Source organism: Boleophthalmus pectinirostris, unplaced genomic scaffold (assembly GCF_026225935.1).
Source record: "Boleophthalmus pectinirostris isolate CB_2022bp ecotype Guang Dong unplaced genomic scaffold, ASM2622593v1 HiC_scaffold_12, whole genome shotgun sequence".
Taxonomy (NCBI): Eukaryota; Metazoa; Chordata; class Actinopteri; order Gobiiformes; family Gobiidae; genus Boleophthalmus; species Boleophthalmus pectinirostris.
In genome coordinates this window covers 3,813,498-3,833,315 of record NW_026571018.1, presented here as the reverse complement: position 1 = coordinate 3,833,315, position 19,818 = coordinate 3,813,498, and the positions used below count along the sequence as shown (strand labels likewise).

At 43.9% G+C, this 19,818-nt stretch overlaps 1 protein-coding gene and 1 pseudogene across 1 annotated transcript; both read left to right on the top strand.

The window, feature by feature from the left end:
- The first annotated feature begins 1,043 nt into the window (after positions 1 to 1,043).
- On the top strand, positions 1,044 to 5,527 carry LOC110159854 (putative gustatory receptor clone PTE03; annotated as a pseudogene).
- Positions 5,528 to 11,623: 6,096 nt separating this feature from the next.
- LOC110159853 (olfactory receptor 1-like) lies at positions 11,624 to 17,256 on the top strand. Its single transcript, XM_020924457.2, has 5 exons — positions 11,624 to 11,895; positions 12,868 to 13,506; positions 16,149 to 16,231; positions 16,706 to 16,861; positions 16,961 to 17,256. The coding sequence occupies exons 1-5, from the start codon at positions 11,624 to 11,626 to the stop codon at positions 17,254 to 17,256; spliced, it is 1,446 nt and encodes a 481-aa protein (XP_020780116.1).
- The last annotated feature ends 2,562 nt before the right edge of the window (positions 17,257 to 19,818 follow it).

The window sequence follows — 19,818 nt, the reverse complement described above, 5'->3', positions numbered from 1 at the left end:
AACAGGACTATTCCAAGTCTAAACCGAGTCTAAGCCAGGCCTTTAACAGGACTATTCCAGGTCTAAACCAGGTCTAAACCAGGTCTATAACAGGACTATTCCAGGACTAAACTGAGTTTAAACACGGTCTATTCCAGGACTAAACCAAGTCTAAACCAGGTCTAAACAAGGTCTATAACAGGACTATTCCAGGTCTTATCTAGGGCTAAACCAGGTGCAACCGTGGACTACATCATTTCCACAGTTGTTCTAAACCAGGGGTCTCCAACCTTTTTCTTTGGTGAGACAGGGACCAAAACCGGGACCAGACTTGGATTGAGACCAGGACTGAGACTGGGACCAGACCATGACTGAGACCGGAACTGAGACCGAGACACCAGGACTGACACCGGGAACAGGATCAGAACTTAGACTGGGACTGAGACCAGGACCAAGACGGGACCAGACCGGGACCGGGGACTGAGACCGGGAACAGGATCAGAACTTAGACTGGGACTGAGACCAGGACCAAGACGGGACCAGACCGGGACTGGGGACTGAGACCGGGAACAGGATCAGAACTTCGACCAGGACTGAAACCGGGGACTGAGACCGGGGACTGAAACTGGGGACTGAGACCGGGACTGAGACTGGGAACAGGATCAGAACTGCGACCGGAACTGAGTCCAGGACTGAGACTGGGACCAGACCGGGACCGAAACGGGACCATACTGAGACCAAAACTGAGACCAGACCATGACTGGGACTGAGACTGGGACCAGACCACTTTAGTCCTGTTTCAGTCCAGCATCTCAGTTTAAGTCACAGAAACGGGAAACGGCCGTTATCCTTTTCTTTTTACATTATTCATTTAAACACAAAATTGAAAACTGAACAAACAAATTGTTATCTGTTTTTCATTTTGATTTTGGAGACAAATAATGAAGAAAATAGTTTTTTTTTTTTTTTCGTTTCTTATTTTTGGTTTTATATTGAAAAATGACTAAACGAATAACACATGGATTCTGCTTCTGTGGCTCTACTCCCGTCTTCACCTGTCACAGATGGCGAACCTGTCGGTGCACCTGGACATGCTCCTGTTGGAGGGCGTGCCCGTGTCCCCTGGCTCCGCCCCCCTGGCCTTCGCGCTCCTTCTTGTGATGTACGTGTTCATCGTTGTGTCGCACGTGGGCCTGGTGCTGCTCATCTGCGTGGAGCGCTCCCTCAGGACGCCCATGTACCTGCTCTTCTGCAACATGAGCCTCAACGACGTGTTTCGGGGCTTCGGTGGTCATCCCCAGATTGCTGCAGGACCTACTAACGCCCAGCGGGACCAGGTATGACACAGAGCGGCAGGTGCAGCCCACAGACTCTATAAAAACCCGTGTGTCATTTGTTCATTCGTTTTTCAATATAAAACCAAAAATAAGAAAACGAAAATAACAACTATTTTCTTCATTATTTGTCTCCAAAACCAAAATAAAAAAACAGATAATGATTAGTTTTTTCAGTTTTCTATTTTGTGTTTAAATGAAAAATGGAAAAAACGAATAATGAGCATTTCCGTGACTTAGGGTGTTTTCACACCGACAGTATTTGTTGCACCAAACGGTCCATTCGAACCAAAAGTGGTTAGTTCGGTTTGTTTGCGTTGGTGTGAAAGCGTCAATCGGACTCGGACCCGAACCAAATCAACCGGACCGAGACCTCAAAAAAGAGGTGGTCTCGGTTCGCTTGAATCAAAGTTGGTCCATTTGGTGTGGTTCCTCTGGTGTGAACGCGAACCCGGGTCCAAGCCATAGACAGTATGGACAAACAGACTATTCGAAATGCATCATGGGAGGGACACACGTCTCCTCTGCCTGAAATGACGCACTGTACGATTCCAGCGCAGTAACAGATTGTTGTTCAGACGCAGACGCGATTCATTTTCAAATTATTTTTACCAACAATGGCCAATACAGAGAATGTAATACACGAAGATCAGAGCAAGTATCGGTGTGCGAACATGTGGCTCCAGAGTGAGTCAAAAAGAGAAGCCCCGGTGTTCCCCATGTTCACGTAGCAACCAACATTTGTTATTTTAGGCTTTAATTAACCAAATAATCTCATGGCAATAGGCAATAGCCTATTTAATTGATATAACTTAAAAAAGTCCCTGTTTTTAGCCTAGTGTGAGAAATACAGTCGGACTAGATCCAAACCAGAGTCCTGAACCAGCGGGGGCAGCTCCAGTTCAGGCCGGGCTCAGAGGAGCTGGAGCGGGGAGCCTCGACCTGAGGAAGCGCTTTCCCCGGGAAGAACCAAATGCGCCAAGGACGGACGCTCAGAACAACATATAACAAACCAAACTGGACTCACGCTTCTGTCCGGATGCTGCATTACCTCGGAACCAGCCGCGATTCTTGAGCGCGGAGGACCGGAGTAGCCTGCACAGACCTGTAGGTAGTCCACAGCGCATTCTCACTTTCCCTGCACAGAACCAGCGCGCAGACGACGGAATGTTCCCGCTTAGACCCAGTCCACTGCGCACTGGTCTTGCTCGCCACCGTTTGGAACCAGCACATGAAGGACAGAGCCTCCAGACTTACCTGACCAACGCGCAGAAGACCAAGGACCAAACCCCAGCCCCGTCCTGAGGAGCTGCGCGCTACTGCTGCTGTTACCCGAACTCAGGACTGATGTGTGGTGAGTTTGTACAAAGTTCTACATGTTGCTGTTTTATGAGTTCATGATGATAATTTGAGATGAGGACGGCCCGTGGTATTAACAGGAACATCGGTGTTGATAACTGGAGTATCGCTGTTTTACCGGGAAACAGAGACACGTCAACCGAACCAATTTTGGTTCGTTTGCCGGTGTGAACGCGGACCACACTGGAGTGTATTTGCTACTTAATAACAATTTTATTGCCTGGTGCGGACCAAATAATCGAACTAGCGGTGTGAAAACGACCTTAAACAACGATGCCGGAGTGAACCAAGACTGAACCAGGACTAAAACAGGTCAGTCCAGACCGGAACCAGACCGGGACCAGGCCCAGGACTACCAGGCCTGAGACCAGGCCTGAGACTGGGACCAGACCAGAACTGAGACCAGGACTGAGACCGGCAACTGGAGCAGGACTGAGGCCGGGACTGACACCGGGACCAGACCAGGATTGAGACTGGGACCAGACCAGGAATGAAAAAGGTTTAGTCCTGGTTCAGTCCGGCATCACAGTTTGCAGAAAAAAGGAGGAAAATAACGGACGAAAAAGATAAGAATAAAGGACGACAGCAGCAATAAGTTTTAAGAAGGATGCAAAAAGGGTTGTAACTGTCCTGCCTGAGAAAAGTTTAAAAGTGTGTGCTGAGGGGTTTTACAGCCTTAAAACATTTATAAAAACTGTAAAATATAAAGCTGACTACTTCACAGATTTCACTTATTGCAGGTTATTTTCGAACGTAACCCCCACGATAAACAAGGGAACACTGTAAATTTCCATCACAATACAGGCATCAAGAATCTCGGACTTCTGGTCATTGCGCAATTCATACTGGGAAGGATTTTCCTGAAAAAGTGAGCATCAAACCACCATGTTTGTTTTCCCAGTGGGATGCGTCTATTGACAAAGCCGATCTTTTCAAGTCTTTTGAACCATATCACTTTTGTTTCTGGCTCTGATATTGTCATATTTTAGTTTTGGGATTCGGACATTGTATTTGTGTGGTTGTTGGATCCAACAGCGGAAAACAGCTTGAGAACTCCAAAAATGCAAAAGGGAATCAAATGTCTTTGACTGCCTCCATTCAAACTGTTTCCCTTCCCAACAGAAAGGCGATGGGCAGGACTGATCCATGGGAAGGATGAAAAAGGAAACCTTTGGCTGCCTAAATCATCCCGAGTTTGCAGGGAACATTTTGTATGTGGAGCCATCAAAGCAAAATCCCGATCCCTCACTCACCTCAGTTATGAATTTAAAAAGTCAACACCAAAGTGAAAGGCTCCAACTGTTCACCAAGAAACACCTTCCACTGCAAAGAGACCAAGACGTGATGTTGCTGTAAAACCACAAGAACAAGAAAGTGCAGCTTAGTCTGTTTGTCTTCTGCTCCTCTCACTTAACAAACGGGATTTTGATTTGTTGTTGCTCCACATACAAAATGTTCTCTGCAAACTCGGGATGATTTAGACAGTCAAAGGTTTCCTTTTTGGGTCTTCCTGTGGATCAATCCTGCCCATCACCTTCACCTTTCTCTATTTTTCAATTCCGTTGGGAAGGGAAATAGTTTGAACAGAGGTTTGCAGTCACACACATCTGATTCACTTTTGCATTTATGGAGTTCGCAAACAAATTTCTCGAGCCGTTTTCCACTGTCCAACAACCACACAATTACAATGTCCGAATCCCAAAACTAAAATATGACAATATCAGAACCAGAAACAAAAGTGATATGGTTCAAAAGACTTGAAAAGATCGACTTTGTCAATAGACACATCCCACTGGGAAAACAAACATGGAGGTTTGATACTCACTTTTTCGGAAAATCCTTCCCAGTATGCATTGTGTGATGAAAAGTGTGATGGAAGTCCGAGATTCTTGATGCATGTACTAAAAAGCAGTTTTAAGACAGGTGAAGGATTCTCAGCCGAGAAAAAGTTTATGACCAAAAAATTGGTTAAAAAAAATAGCCTGATTATCTGACTTTTTTGAAGGCTGTGGGTGCCCTGTCTGCTGAACATGAGCAGTTTGGGATTACCTTATGGGGAAGATTCTTGCTGGACAGGAGCAATTGGCCACTGATCCAAAAAGATAGAAATTTCTGAAAACATCTGTGAGTCCTTCTGCCCCCTCCTTCTGACCTCTTGCTCTCCTCTCCATAGACACATCTCGTACAGCCTGTGTGTGCTCCAGGCATTCTGTGCTCACATCCACGCCAGTGTGGTCCACACAGTTCTGATGGCGATGGCGTTGGACCGTTACGTGGCGATCGTGAAGCCGCTGAGGTACTCCCTGATCATGACGCACCGTGCTGTGCTGTACCTGTCGCTTTCCCTGTGGGGCGTCTGCTTCGTCATGGTCCTGATTCTGATCCTGCTGTCGGTGCGGCTGTCGCGTTGCCGTAATTACGTGTCGCACCCATTCTGCGATAATGCGTCGCTCTTCAAACTGTCGTGCGAGTCCGTCCTGATCAATAACGTGTACGGGCTGTTCTACACGGTGGTCCTGCTGGGCTCGTCGATAGGGAGCGTGACGATGACGTACATGCGGATCATCGTGGTCTGCATGACGCGCCGCAGCGGCTCGCTCAACCGCCGCGCGCTGCAGACCTGCGCCTCTCACCTGGCGTCCTACCTGCTCCTGATCGTGTCCGGCAGCACCCTCATCATCCTCCATCGCTTCCCCTCCCTCGACCAGCACAGAAAAATGGCGTCCATTTTGTTCCAGGTGGTTCCTCCGGCGCTGAACACTGTGATCTACGGTCTGCAGATCCGAGAGGTGAGAGACCGGATCAGCTGGATGTGTGGCTGCGGTGCAAAGCAGGGCACTGTCAAACCATCATGACGAAGAGGAACCAGAGAGAAACAGGATCTACATCTGTCATTAAACATTACGGATTACACCACAAAAAGTTTTAGAACACCACACTTTTTTCATTTTTTTACTGTTGACTAAAACGTTTTCTAAACTTTTGACTGATGAAAGTGTTCACCTTTGGCAGATATAACAGCTGAACACACTCTTGGCTCATTCTTTTTACAACAGAAATCAAATATTGTTCAGAAAGTTCTTCCCAAGTCTGTTGCAGAAGTTTCCATAAATGTGTGGCACTTGTAGGTTGCTTCACTCTTCTGTCCAGTTCATCCCAAACCAGCTCCATGGGGTTTAAGTCTGGACACTGTGCTGCTGCTGGACACTCCAGGTTTATATCTTGTTATTTTTTCCTGAGGTAGTTTTGGCAGAGCTTGGACTTGTGTTTTGTATCTTGTATCTTTTTTTTAAACCTCTGTCTGTTCAGTTCTTACCTTCGTAACGTTTCAAACTCTTCATTGGACTTGCACGATGTGAACTGCAATAAATAACTGGAAAAATTAGGGTGTTCTAAAACTTTTGACCAGTAGTTTACTTTAGGATGACAATAATAAATATTGTCATTTTTCGGACTATAAGGACTGTATTTTTTTTCATGGTTTGGTTATTTCCTGTGACTTATACTCCGGTGAGACTTGTATATTAAAATGTTGACACTGAGGCATCAAGAGGTTCTAGTCTTGTGTGTCAGTTTCTGCTGCTCCTGTTGCTCCTGTACCACTGTGACTTGGCTCTACTGTGCATGTCTCCTGCAGAAAGAGCCTCTGTCCTGCTGCAAGTTGTGAAATATTCAGCTGAAATGGTAATTGAGCAGCAGAAAGAAAGTTTGGACTGAGCGAGAAACTTGTGAGGGACTGGTGAAAGGCGGGGATGGAGAGCACAGCTTCATGGTAAGCGGGAGGATGCACCATGAAACTTTCCTGAAGTCACTGGATGGATGGACAAAGCCTGGACTTCAGTGACACTGAAACCATCCTGTCAGGATTCAGAAAGACCCCAATAATTCTAACTGGAACTGATGCTGAGTCTGACAACAGTGACACAGAAGAGGAAGCGGCGCTCCGTTTACCTACGGAGGTCGTGGAGTTGTTCAGAACTGACAATGAGGATGAAGAATTGAATGGATTTAGTGATTTGGAGTGAGATGGAGAGTTTGGTAAACTTGTTCTGTTCTGTTGTTTATGTTATAGTTTATCTGAACAACTGTTCATATGTGACGTTAACAGTCTGTTGTTCTCTGTTCTGTTGTTTTTACTAGAACTTGACTTTCAGCATGAAATGTCAGTTCCTGGTCTCTGATTTTATAAAATAAATTTCCTCCAAAATGTGCAACTTATATATGTTTTTTTCTTCTTCATTCTGCATTTTTTGGCTGCTGCGATATCTACTCTGGAGCGGCTTATAGTCCAAAAAATATGGTAAATACCTATGGCCACACATATTGGCCCAAAAACATCAACAGAGGTTTTTTTGTTGCCCACGAATTCTAAACAATCGGTATCGGCATTAGCAATGAACAAACCCATATCAGTATCCAAGGAGTATCCCAAAAAAAGTTGAAAATTTCTGTGAGTTTATGTCTGTAGAAGTGACATGTCAAATCTGAGCTCATTTGGACCAAACCCCGGGAACTTGATTCTTTTACTTCATTACTGGCTCGGGCCAAAAACACAGAGGGAACTACATAGACCATGATCTTTTGCTCCATTTCAATGTAGATTACAGCCCTGTCCACACTTGTTCGTATTTGAGTCATTTTCATTGTGGATACAGAGTTCATTCACACTAATCTGATTGAAAACGGTTCCAGAGATGGAAAAATTTGGTGCCTCCAGCTCCCATGAATTCATCTGAGTACAGATCTGATCCAGCACTGTGTGGACACCTGAAAACGCTGATACGCTGATGTAGGTCTGTGCACCTCGAGGTAATTCTCTGCCAAAACACTAAGAGGCTAAAATGTCCTTTCATATAAACGTGTCTGTGTGTACGACCTGCAGATTTATAATCTCTGAAAAGTTTAACATGAACCATCATAAAAGCACAGAACAGACTCACCATCATCAGAACACCCCTCTGTCACAGAAAGAACACTCATATTGCACTGAGTCGTGTCCTTTAGTCGGACAGAAGTTGAACTGTATCAGTGACACAATAGCGAGCTGTTTTTATGAGCATTTAGTTTATGCAAATTAGCCATGTGGTTTTAAGTTTAGTTTCTGTAAAATGTAAACAAATATGCTGAAAGCTGTGTGGATAGGCGAGTTTCACTGTTGACAAAAGCGTACATCGCATCCTCTGAATTATTTTGGTCGGTGGCAAGAAACACTAATTCAATATGACGGACAGAGTGAGAAAGCACGTAAAGGGTATTGATCCTGGTTATTTATCCACTCTAATGGCAGAGGACCCAAGACCATTTGACCAGAAATTGGTCATAAGCATCGAAGGACACCAAATCACCCTTTTCAACCCCGACAAAAGGTGGACCAAACCAAATTTCTGGTCAGAATCGTCAACTACCTGGCCAAATATTCACTTGGGCGATATCCACAGTGACTTGGTGGAAACTCCTGGACCATTCACAGCAGAAAAGATGAAAACCTCCAAGAGTCTCGATGTGTTGTTGAACTTGTTGGAGTCCACGGTTTGTTAGGATCTTCTACGTTTGCTCTGCGAATGTTTAAAAGCCATTTAATTCACCGTTAGTGGTTCTTTTCACTCCGAATATGAAAGACATTTTCCTTTTTCCGTGCTTCTATTTGTGTATACGATAATGCAGCAGGAATTTACCATTACCAGGGAGAAATACGCGAGGTTACGCATCGTGTTTCTTAGTCTGACCAAAATATTTCCCAGCATGCAACGCGGGCTTTTAATAACAATGACGTCAGCTGAAGCTCGCCTACAGGGAAGTATTGCAGACACAGAAACGAGTCAGTCCTCACTCTGAGCTGCCATGCTCGTCTTAAAATCCAGTGTTATGCTAAGTAACAACTGAACCTCGTTGTCGGTCCATGAAAAGACTTTTTTTTACACTTGCCATCACAATGGCTCAAAATCAGCTGCTGCAACTTCAGACTTTACGTTTTTACTGCTCACGTGACGTTGGGACATCATGACAATGTGACACCAGCCGATCACGTGATGAGCATTTTAGGCAGTTTTGCGTTACTGTGTGGACAGGGAACGCTTTGATTACTGACACAGAAACGACGTGTGTGGACGCAGATCGTTTCCGATATGGTGATACACAGATTCGTTTGTGTGTTTTTGATCAGATGGCAACATTCTAATATGGTTTAAAGCTCACAAAAGTAAAATTTGTGCAATGTAGGGCCTTCAAATGTCCCATATTACCCCAAATTAACTCTTGTAAGCTTTAAGTTATAATGTTGTTACCTCGAAAAAAACACACCCCCATTTGAGTAACCCTTTATTATTAATCTGTCTACATCTCCAAAGCTCAAAATGTTTGTTATTTGTGTGTTAAACATGAGAGAATGAAACAAAGCACAACTCCAGGTCTGTTTGTGACGAGGAAACTACCGTGTTTTTCAAACTAAGGTGCACTTAAAATCGCCTTTTCTCAAAAATCTACAGTGCACCTATATAATCTGGTACACATTATGTATTAGTTCTGGTTGTGTTACTGACCTCAAACCGATTTGATGTGGTACATGGCTCTCAAAAATCTGTCAAAATGTTTTAGCACGACTTTGGTAAACTACGAAGGAGCGCGACTGTAGTCAGGAGCCTTGTGCAATAAGTCGTGTCTTTTAGTCCGACAGAAGCTGAACCGCATCAGCGCACAAGGAGCAAGTTTTTTTTTCAGCTCTTATAGTTTATGCATATGAGTCATGTGGCTTTAAGTTTTGTTTCCTTAAAACACATTATTACTCAATGTATATTTGAGTCGTCCTCGTAGGAAATGAAAAGACAAACTTAAATTATCCACAAACATCACATTCATAATACACATTCACCAAGACGGGGAGGGCGAATTACACCACGATCTGCTGATGGATTGTGGACGCTTGGACTAAGGATCAGTCTCAAGTGTCATCCATTTGTTTCGCTTAATGCGCCTTATAACCTGGTGCACCTCATGTATGAAAACAGACGAGAGAATTCAACATTATTGATATTGCGCCTTATAATCCGATGCGCCTTATAGTCTGAAAAATACGGTACATTGATCAGAAAATATAAGTAATATGGGCCTTTAATATAAAACAATATAAAAATCTGCAGCAGGTGTAAACTCTTTTAAATGATAAAAAAATAATAATAATAACAATATTGGGTTTTAAAAAACAGATGCTTAAGTCTATCTAAAGTTTGGAGTTTACCAGGACTGAACTAGGACTATGTTCAGCTGTGTTTCTCTTCACTTGGATGACTTTGTCTGTGAGGCTCTGGAGGTTTGGGTTGGATGTTATATAAGTGGAGAAACACCTGTCGCACCTGTCACACCTGCTGAGGCTCAGGTGAGTGTCTCCTGTCACCTCCAACACACAGATCACAGTCACACGTGTTTTAACTTTCTGGATTGTATTATCTGTTACTGACACTGATGATGTATTTTGTATTTATTGCATAAGAGTTTATATCATTTACATTTGGTTTATTTAGATTTTTTTTAAAGGTTCTTTGTTTTTTCCATCTTCTTTTTGTATTTCATGACCAAAAGTCCAGTTCTCAGCTTTTATGTTCACATTATTAACCCCACAGCAAATTAACTTTATTTTGTTGGGCCAGGATTTTTGGGATGTTTTTTGTATTTGTATTTTATTTAAATTTGTATTTGTATGTCATTTAAAGTAAAACCAGGTCTATAACAGGACTATTCCAGGTCTAAACCAGGTCTATTCCAGGACTATTCCAGGACTAAACCAAGTCTAAACCAGGTCTAAACCAAGTCTAAACCAGGTCTATAACATGTCTAAACCGAGTCTAAACCAAGTCTAAACCAGGTCTATAACAGGACTATTCCAGGACTAAACCAGGTCTATAACACAACTACTACAGGTCTAATCTGGGTTTAAATACTGGTAGATAGAGACATGCACATCCAGCAAAAATTGCGACTTTGTACTTGGTCCAAAGACAAAAATAGTGCAAAAAAAGAAAGAGATCTGCACCACACTGTGACATTTCAGGCCCTTCTTGCCCGTCTTATCTCTTTGGGTTTTGCACTAACCTGGGTTTAAACTAGATCTGCAACAAGACTACAGCAGGTCTAATCTCCATCTAAACCAGGTTTAAACCAGATCTATAGCAGGACTATTCCAGGTCTAATCTACAACTCAACCAGATCTAAATCAGATTTACAGCGGGATTATTCCAGGTAAACTAGGGCTGAACCAAGTGCAACTACGTCATTTCCACAGTTGTTTTAAACCAGGGGTCTCCAACCTTTTTCTTCCAGTGAGATCGGGACCAGACTGGGACCGAAACTGGGACCAGACTGGGACTGAGACAGGGACTGAAACCGGGACCGAGACAGGACCAGACCGGGACCGAGACCTGGATGAGACTGGGGATTGAGACCAGGGACTGAGACTGGGACTGAGACTGGTACTGAGACCAGGGACTGAGACTGACTGGACTGAGACTGGGACTGAGACCGGGAATAGGATCAGAACTGCGACCCGGACTACAGCCAAGACTGAGACCGGGACTGAGACTGGGACCTGACCAGGACCGAAACAGGACCATATTGAGACCAAAACTGGGACCAGACTGTGGGTGAGATCAGGACTGAGACCGGGACCTGACCACGATTGAGCCTGGGACCAGACCAGAACTGAAAAAGGTTTAGTCCTGATTCAGTCCAGCATCCCAGTTTAAGTCACAGAAACGGGAAACGGACGTTATCCTTTTCTTTTTACATTTTTAATTTCAACACAAAATCAAAAACTGAAAAAACAAATCGTTATCCGTTTTTTCATTTTGGTTTTGGAGACAAATAATGAAGACATTTTTGGTTTTATACTGAAAAACAAATGAACGAATGACACATGGATTCTGCTTCTGTGGCTCTACTCCCGTCTTCACCTGTCACAGATGGCGAACCTGTCGGTGCACCTGGACATGCTCCTGTTGGAGGGCGTGCCCGTGTCCCCTGGCTCCGCCCCCCTGGCCTTCGCGCTCCTTCTTGTGATGTACGTGTTCATCGTTGTGTCGCACGTGGGCCTGGTGCTGCTCATCTGCGTGGAGCGCTCCCTCAGGACGCCCATGTACCTGCTCTTCTGCAACATGAGCCTCAACGACGTGTTTGGGGCTTCGGTGGTCATCCCCAGATTGCTGCAGGACCTACTAACGCCCAGCGGGACCAGGTATGACACAGAGCGGCAGGTGCAGCCCACAGACTCTATAAAAACCCGTGTGTCATTCGTTCATTTGTTTTTCAATATAAAACCAAAAATAACAAATCAAACAAAACAAAAAAAAATTCTTCATTATCGAAAACCAAAAGGAAAAAAAACAGGTAATGATTTGTTTTTTCAGTTTTCAATTTTGTGTTTAAATGAAAAATGGAAAAAATGGAAAATGGATGTTTCTCGTTTTCATGACTTAAACTGAGATGGCAGACGGAACCAGGACTGAGACCGGGAACAGATCGGGACTGAGACCAGGACTGGGGCCGGGACCAAACCAGGACCAGGCCGTGATTGAGACTGGAACTGAGATCGGGACTGAGGCCAGAACTGAGGCCGAGACCAGACCAAGACCAGACCATAAAATAGTTATTGAGGAGTGGATTGTTTCAGAAGGCCGAGGTGTGAAATGCAAAGTCCGACATTGTATCCATTTTTACCTAAACCTAAACATGTCAGTCCATTCAAGTCAATGGGCCGAGCTCAATGGAGCATGTCTCTAGATTAGTCTACGTTCTCCCGATGGCTGTCCTGCCCATTGAACATGCACAGTGGAGCTTTTCTCTCACGACAATGCACGCACAAAGTGTCAAGAGCGCAGTCTCGTGTACTGCAGGACCACTTTGAACAATCAGAGCCAGAGTAGATAGAGCAGAGTCAAAGCTAATGATTAAAAAGAAGGTTTTAAGACAGGTGAAGGATTCTGAGCCGAGAAAAAGTTTATGACCTAAAAATAGGTGAAAATAGCCTGAATATCTGACTTTTTTGAAAGCTGTGGGTGCCCTGTCTGCTGAACATGAGCAGTTTGGGATTACATTGCACTTTATGAAATAGCAATTGGCCACTGATCCAAAAAGATAGAAACTTCTGAAAATGTCTGTGAGAGTCTTTCTGCCCCCTCCTTCTGACCTCTTGCTCTCCTCTCCATAGACACATCTCGTACAGCCTGTGTGTGCTCCAGGCATTCTGCGCTCACTTCCACGCCAGTGTGGTCCACACAGTTCTGATGGCGATGGCGTTGGACCGTTACGTGGCGATCGTGAAGCCGCTGAGGTACTCCCTGATCATGACGCACCGCGCTGTGCTGTACCTGTCGCTTTCCCTGTGGGGCGTCTGCTTCGTCATGGTCCTGATTCTGATCCTGCTGTCGGTGCGGCTGTCGCGTTGCCGTAATTACGTGTCGCACCCATTCTGCGATAATGCGTCACTCTTCAAACTGTCGTGCGAGTCCGTCCTGATCAATAACGTGTACGGGCTGTTCTACACGGTGGTCCTGCTGGGCTCGTCGATAGGGAGCGTGGCGGTGACGTACATGCGGATCGCCGTGGTCTGCATGACGCGCCGCAGCGGCTCGCTCAACCGCCGCGCGCTGCAGACCTGCGCCTCTCACCTGGCGTCCTACCTGCTCCTGCTCGTGTCCGGCAGCATCCTCATCATCCTCCACCGCTTCCCCTCCCTCGACCAGCACAGAAAAATGGCGTCCATCTTGTTCCACGTGGTTCCTCCGGCACTAAACACTGTGATCTACGGTCTGCAGATCCGAGAGGTGAGAGACCGGATCAGCCGGATGTGTGGCTGCGGTGCAAAGCAGGGCACTGTCAAACCATCATGATAAAGAGGAACCAGAGAGAAACAAGACCTACATCTGTCATTAAACAACACTACTGATCAAAAGTTTTAGAACACCACACTTTTTCCAATATTTTTTACTCTTTACTGTTGACCAAAATGGATTCTAAAGTTTTGATTCATGAAAGTGTCCACCTTTGGCAGATAGAACACTGAACACACTCGTGGCTCATTCTTTTTACAACAGAAATCAAATATTGTTCAGAAAGTTCTTCCCAAGTCTGTTGCAGAAGTTTCCATAAATGTGTGGCACTTGTAGGTTGCTTCACTCTTCTGTCCAGTTCCTCCCAAACCAGCTCCATGGGGTTTAAGTCTAAGTTTTTCCTGAGGTAGTTTTGGCAGAGCTTGGACTTGTGTTTTGTATCTTTTATCTCTTTTTTTTTTTAACCTCTGTCTGTTCAGTTCTTACCTTTGTAACGTTTCAAACTCTTCATTGGACTTGCACGACTTGAACTGCAATAAATAACTGGAAAAATTAGGGTGTTCTAAAACTTTTGACCAGTAGTTTACTTTAGGATGACAATAATAAATAACCTAATTTGGGGAAAATACTGTATTTTTCAGACTATAAGTCACACTTTTTTTCATGGTTTGGGTGTTTACTGCGACTTATATATTAAAATGTTGAGAGTGAAGCGGCGAGAGGCTCTAGTCTTGTGTGTCAGTTTCTGCTGCTCCTGTTCCTCCTGTACCACTGTCACTTGGCTCTACTGCGCATGTCTCCTGCAGAAAGAGCCTCTGTCCTGCTGCAAATAGTGAAATACTCAGCTGAAAATGGTAATGGAGCAGCAGAAAGAAAATTTGGAGTGAGCGAGAAAACGGGGATAGAGAATACAGCTTCATGGTAAGCGGGAGGATGCACCATGAAACTTTCCTGAAGTCACTGGATGGATGGACAAAGCCTGGGCTTCAGTGACACCAAAACCATCCTGTCGGGATTCAGAAAGACCTGAATAATTGTAACTGGAACTGATGCTGAGTCTGACGACAGCGACACAGAAGAGGAAGCGGCGCTCTGTTTACCTCCGGAGGTCGTGGAGTTGTTCAGAAGTGACACCGAGGATGAAGAATTGAATGGATTTAGTGATTTGGAGTGAGATGGAGAGTTTGGTTAAACTTGTTCTGTTCTGTTGTTTATGTTATAATTTATCTGAACTGTTCATATGTGACGTTAACAGTCTGTTGTTCTCTCTTCTATTGTTTTTACTAGAACTTGACTTTACACAGGGAATGTCAGTTCTTGGTCTCTGATTATATAAAATTAATTTCCCCCAAACTTATATGTTTATTTCTTCTTCATTGCTCATCTTTTGGCTAGTACAACTTATACTCCAGAGCAACTTATAGTCAGAAAAATATGGTAATACATATGGCCCCACATACTGGCCCAAAAACATCAACAGAGGTTTTTTGTTGCCCATGAATTCTACACAGTCTCTATCGGCATCAGCCATGAACAAACCCATATCAGTCGATCTCTAACTTGGGGTCTGTTTTAATTTTAGCTTTAACTGTGAGGAGCAATGTTCAATGGACCCTGAATGTCTAAACTAAAAAAATAGTTTAAATATAATCATATAATGTTTTGTACTTGTACTTTTGTACTTTTTCTAATTGTTGCTGTTAACTGATTTGTTCTGTTGTCAAAAAACAAATTATTAAAATGTAAGTATGTATGTTTCTTATTCCTCAGTGGTTAGTGTTATTCTGTTTTAATAATTTTGTTATTGACCTTATTGTTGCCGGTTCAAATCCCTGAGCCTGATTAAACAGCCATTCCCCTTGGCAAGACACTTCATAAATGTGTGAATGTGATTGCGGCCTATGCAGACAGACTCGGGACAGATGTGGTCGTCCAAGGACAGATGTGCCCTGGGGAAGGTGTGGTTCTGATCTCGAGGCAGATGTGGCTCTGGTCCTTTTGCCCCGGAGTAGATGTGACTCTGGTCATTTTGTCCTGGGACAGATGTGGCCCTGATCTGCCTTGGGGTATTTGTGGCTCTGGTCTTTTTGCCCCAGCCACATCTGCCCCTGTGACTCTGACATTAGGGCAGATGTGGCTTTGGTCCTTTTGCACGAGTCAGATGTGGCTCTGGTCCTTTCGCCCCGGGGCAGATGTGGCACTGATCCGCCCTGGGGTATTTGTGACTCTGGTCCTTTTGCCCTGGGGTATTTGTGGCTCTGGTCCTTTCGCCCTTTCGTTGTAGATGTAAACAAGTGTGAAAAACAAAACACAACACAAAAATCTACAGAGCGTCTTTTAATTCGGTGCACATGTATTAATTCTGGTTGTGTTTACTGACCTTGAACTGATTTTATGTGGTACATGGCGCTCAGAAATCTCTGTCAGAATGTGTTAGGACAACTTTGGTAAACTCCGAAGCCGCACCGTTTGATGGATTGTCGGAGCATTACGGCTACTGTAGTCAGGAGCCTCGCGGAGTAATACACATTCATAAAGACAGGGAGGCAACACCGGGCGAGTTACACCACGATCTGCCAATGGATCGTGGATGCCAGGGCTAGAGCATGGAAAGCATGGAAGTTCAAACAAATATTTAGAACTTATGTTTGGGCTTGAGTTGGACTCGGACACATCAAGGCACATCAAGGCGTCAGCTGATTCCTGTCTACACTAAAACCACTCGCTCTGAGACTCTTAAGTGTTCAAAAGAGCACTGCACTTCTAGTTTAGATACAAGTCAAAACTGTCTTATTATTATTTGTGAAATGTGATGCAAAACTTCAGATATGTGATTTTTAAAGCATAAAAGATTGCTGATAAAGTCACTGTCGCAAATCTGCAGCTTCACCTCGATCTGTGCACTGTGTGGATGTAAACAGGCACACGTGAGGAACTACTCTCACCTTTTTACTTTTAAATAACGCTTCAACACTGCCACATTCATATTTCTTGTGTTTGGTAGTGGATATATCACACAGGTTTAGTGCCATCATCATGAAGCTTTGAACAGTTAGTCATGTCTCACATCAAATCCATCCTCCCCCCCTCACCCTGGACCCCTTCCAGTTCACAAACTGAGCCAAACATTCCACAGAGGATGCGATCTGCTCTGCCCTCCACCTGCCCTCACCCATCTGCACAATAAAGACTCATATGTGAGAATGCTGTTCATAGACTTCAGTTCAGCATTCAACACCATAATACCACAACAACTCATCTGCAAACTCCACAAGCTGGGTCTCAGCACCTCCCTTTTCAACTGGCTGCTGGACTTCCTGAGCCAGAGACTGCAAGCAGAACATGTTGGCAAAAACACCTCAAACACCATCAGTCTGAGCATAGGGGTTCCCCAAGGCTGCACACTCAGTCCTGTGCTCTTCACCCTGCTGACATGACTGCACACAACTCTGGTGGGTCTCATCTCCAAAGGCGACGAGACTCTCTACAGGAAAGAGGATGACCTTCTGACCACGTGGTGCAGAGACAATAACCTCCAGCTGAATGTCAGCAAGATTAAGGAGATTGTTGTCGACTTCCAGAGAGGCCACACCCAACACCAGACCCTGACCATCAACGGTGCTGTTGTGGAGAGAGTGAGCAGCACTACATTCCTGGGGGTGCACATCAGTGAGGACTCCTGGACCACAGCACTGGTGAAGAAAGCCCAACAGCGCCTCTACTACCTGCAAAAACTCAAGCGGACAAGAGCCTCACCACCGTCATGACCACATTCTACAGAGGAACCAATGAGAGCACCTTTCAGCTACATCACTGTGTGAGGCGGAAGCTGCACTGACCACAACTGGAGAGTCTTGGAGCGTATCGTGAACACAGCCAGGAAGATCACTGGTGCACCACTCCCCTCCCTGCAAGACAAATACACCACCCGCTTCACCCACATATACACCACCCGCCCTGGGGTATTTGTGGCTCTGGTCCTTTTGCCCCAGAGCAGATGTGTTGGCATGAGGAGCAACTGCTGAGGAAGAGGAGGGTCAAGGAGGTTTAATAAAAGAGCTGCAGACTGAGAGCGGCTCAGACCAGCTCCAGGTGAGTCTCAGGATGTTTATCTGAATTATAACAACTTTAAACTGATCTAACTGTACTCGCTATTCAAACTAGACTCGTGACATTATTATATGAATGTTTGACCTGCACTAACTATTCAAACTATAGAGGTTATTTTATTTGGAAAATGCTCCTCAACGTGAACTGAGCAGCTCTGGGGCAGAATTATGGGAAGCAGAACAGACAAAATGTGATTCTTTGCTTTTTACTGACTCATTTTTATCCATGGAGCTGTTGTTGCTGTAATTATTGACACACTCAGAAACCAGAAACAAGTTGTTTTTTTTTACAGTTGCATATAGAAATACCATTCAGCTCAACTGTATCTGATCCAAAGTCTGTCTCAGTGATAAATGTTTGTGTTTATCTGATTTTCTTGTTTTAGATGTCGGGTACAAACTACATTTTAGCTCTCATTATAGTGTAGATGAGCTGTGAATAAAGATTGGAACAGTCCATGTTTACAAATATAATAGATTACCGCTGAAGTGGTAGTTGTTTACTGACTGGAACGTCATGCAAAAGTGCCCTTAGGTCGACCTACTGTCTTTAAATATGACTGTAAAGAAGCAAAATAACAGCAAATGTAGCCTAAATAAACCCAGCTTACACCCAACTCAGCTTTTATAAGCAGCTGAAGAGTTACAGTAAATTTTGCTAAATACATAGGCTTTTATATCAGCTATCGGCACCTCCAAAGCTCGTTTTATCGGTATTGGAACAGATTCAAAACATCCATATCAGTCGGGCCTGTTAACATTAACTGTACTAGCTCTTAATAAAACTACATGTGCAGGGTATCCTCAGGTTTGACTGCCCCAAATTTAAGACTTTTTTATGACCTTTTAAAGACCACTTAAATGAAAATTAAGACCAACATCGCACCCATTACGTGGGCGAAAAACACCAGATCCAATTCTAATAATGACCAACTAACTACTACACCTAGAATCTAAGAGCCACTGTGGATTAAACCTGCACATCCCCATGATCCATCCAACGTCTTCCTCCACTCTACTGATTGTTTACTCATTGCCGCCGGTGCCAGAAACCAAAGTATTGTTTGCACAGACCCCAAATTAGACGTTTATTTGTGTTATGTGATTTCACATTGTTGTTTTTTTTCCTCACTCCGTTTAACATTGCACTGCAGTTCGGTTGAGATAACAGAAAATAGACTACTGAAATTTAAGTCCTTTGTGAAAAAAATAAGACTTGGACAACATAATTTAAGACTTTTTAAGGCCTTTATTTAGGAACATGAAATTTAAGATGTTTTAAATACCCTTTGGCTACACTGATGTGAACTATTGTAGCTGTACTGATCCCTGCAGACGCTTCACACTGATGTTATAACGATGTGTGTTTAAGTGATTTTTATTATGCTGAGTTCATAATCTTAATCTTCTTTCATAATTTCTCTCTTTTACAACCATCATGTTTGTTTGATCCAAAAACCAAAGGTACAAAGGCATTTTAAAAATATTTCACAAAAGTAGGCACTGAAAGATTGTTTGTTTGTCACAAAAAGGACTGGACATTTTAAGTTAGATTTTACACTCTGTCAATCACATCAAATACTGGACGAAACCTGGACTAAACCAGGACCAGTGTGAATCTCTTAGTTTATGTATTTTCATAAACTGTTGAGTTTGGACCTGTGTTAAACTCATTGCTTTGCCTCATGTGAATTGAGATCAGACAATACAGGGTGAGTCACAAATGTGCAGGATTAAAAACAAGTTTAAAATGGTTCAGCCTCAAACTATCAACGTTTTTTATCCTGGAAAATAACCTTTTAGAAGAGATATTTGGCTTCCTTGAGCCCAGTTAAATTCTGACAGGAACGAAGTTTGGTCCTAGTCTAGTCTGGTTTCAGTCCTGGTAGAGTCCTGATCTAGTCCCGGGTTTAGTCTGTACCAGGTCAGGCCAGAAGAGACAGGAACTGATGTTTTTCACTCAGCTCTGTCCACACGGCCATTTATCTGCACTGCTAATGATTCTTTTGTATTTAGATTCACTAAAAGTCACATCATTTGATACACGTCTACATCTAATCATAGTTTATATTTTAGTTATTATACATGATTTTTTCTCAAGCAAATCCTTTTTTGATTCTAGCACTTGTTCCATCTCCCCTCAGGGCAACAGAGCACCTGATGGACACCCTGCCATAGCACCTGACAGTACACCTGCTGGAGCACCTGTCTGAGGACCCG

Excerpts from the sequence above, each read along its gene's own strand:
- LOC110159853 (XM_020924457.2), top strand. The coding sequence starts at position 11,624 with ATGGCGAACCTGTCGGTGCACCTGGACATGCTCCTGTTGGAGGGCGTG. Across the intron at positions 13,507-16,148 it reads AGAGACCGGATCAGCCGGAT|TTGGACTCGGACACATCAAG; the intron begins GTGTGGCTGCGG and ends TTTGGGCTTGAG. Across the intron at positions 16,232-16,705 it reads TCGCTCTGAGACTCTTAAGT|ACTTCAGTTCAGCATTCAAC; the intron begins GTTCAAAAGAGC and ends TGCTGTTCATAG.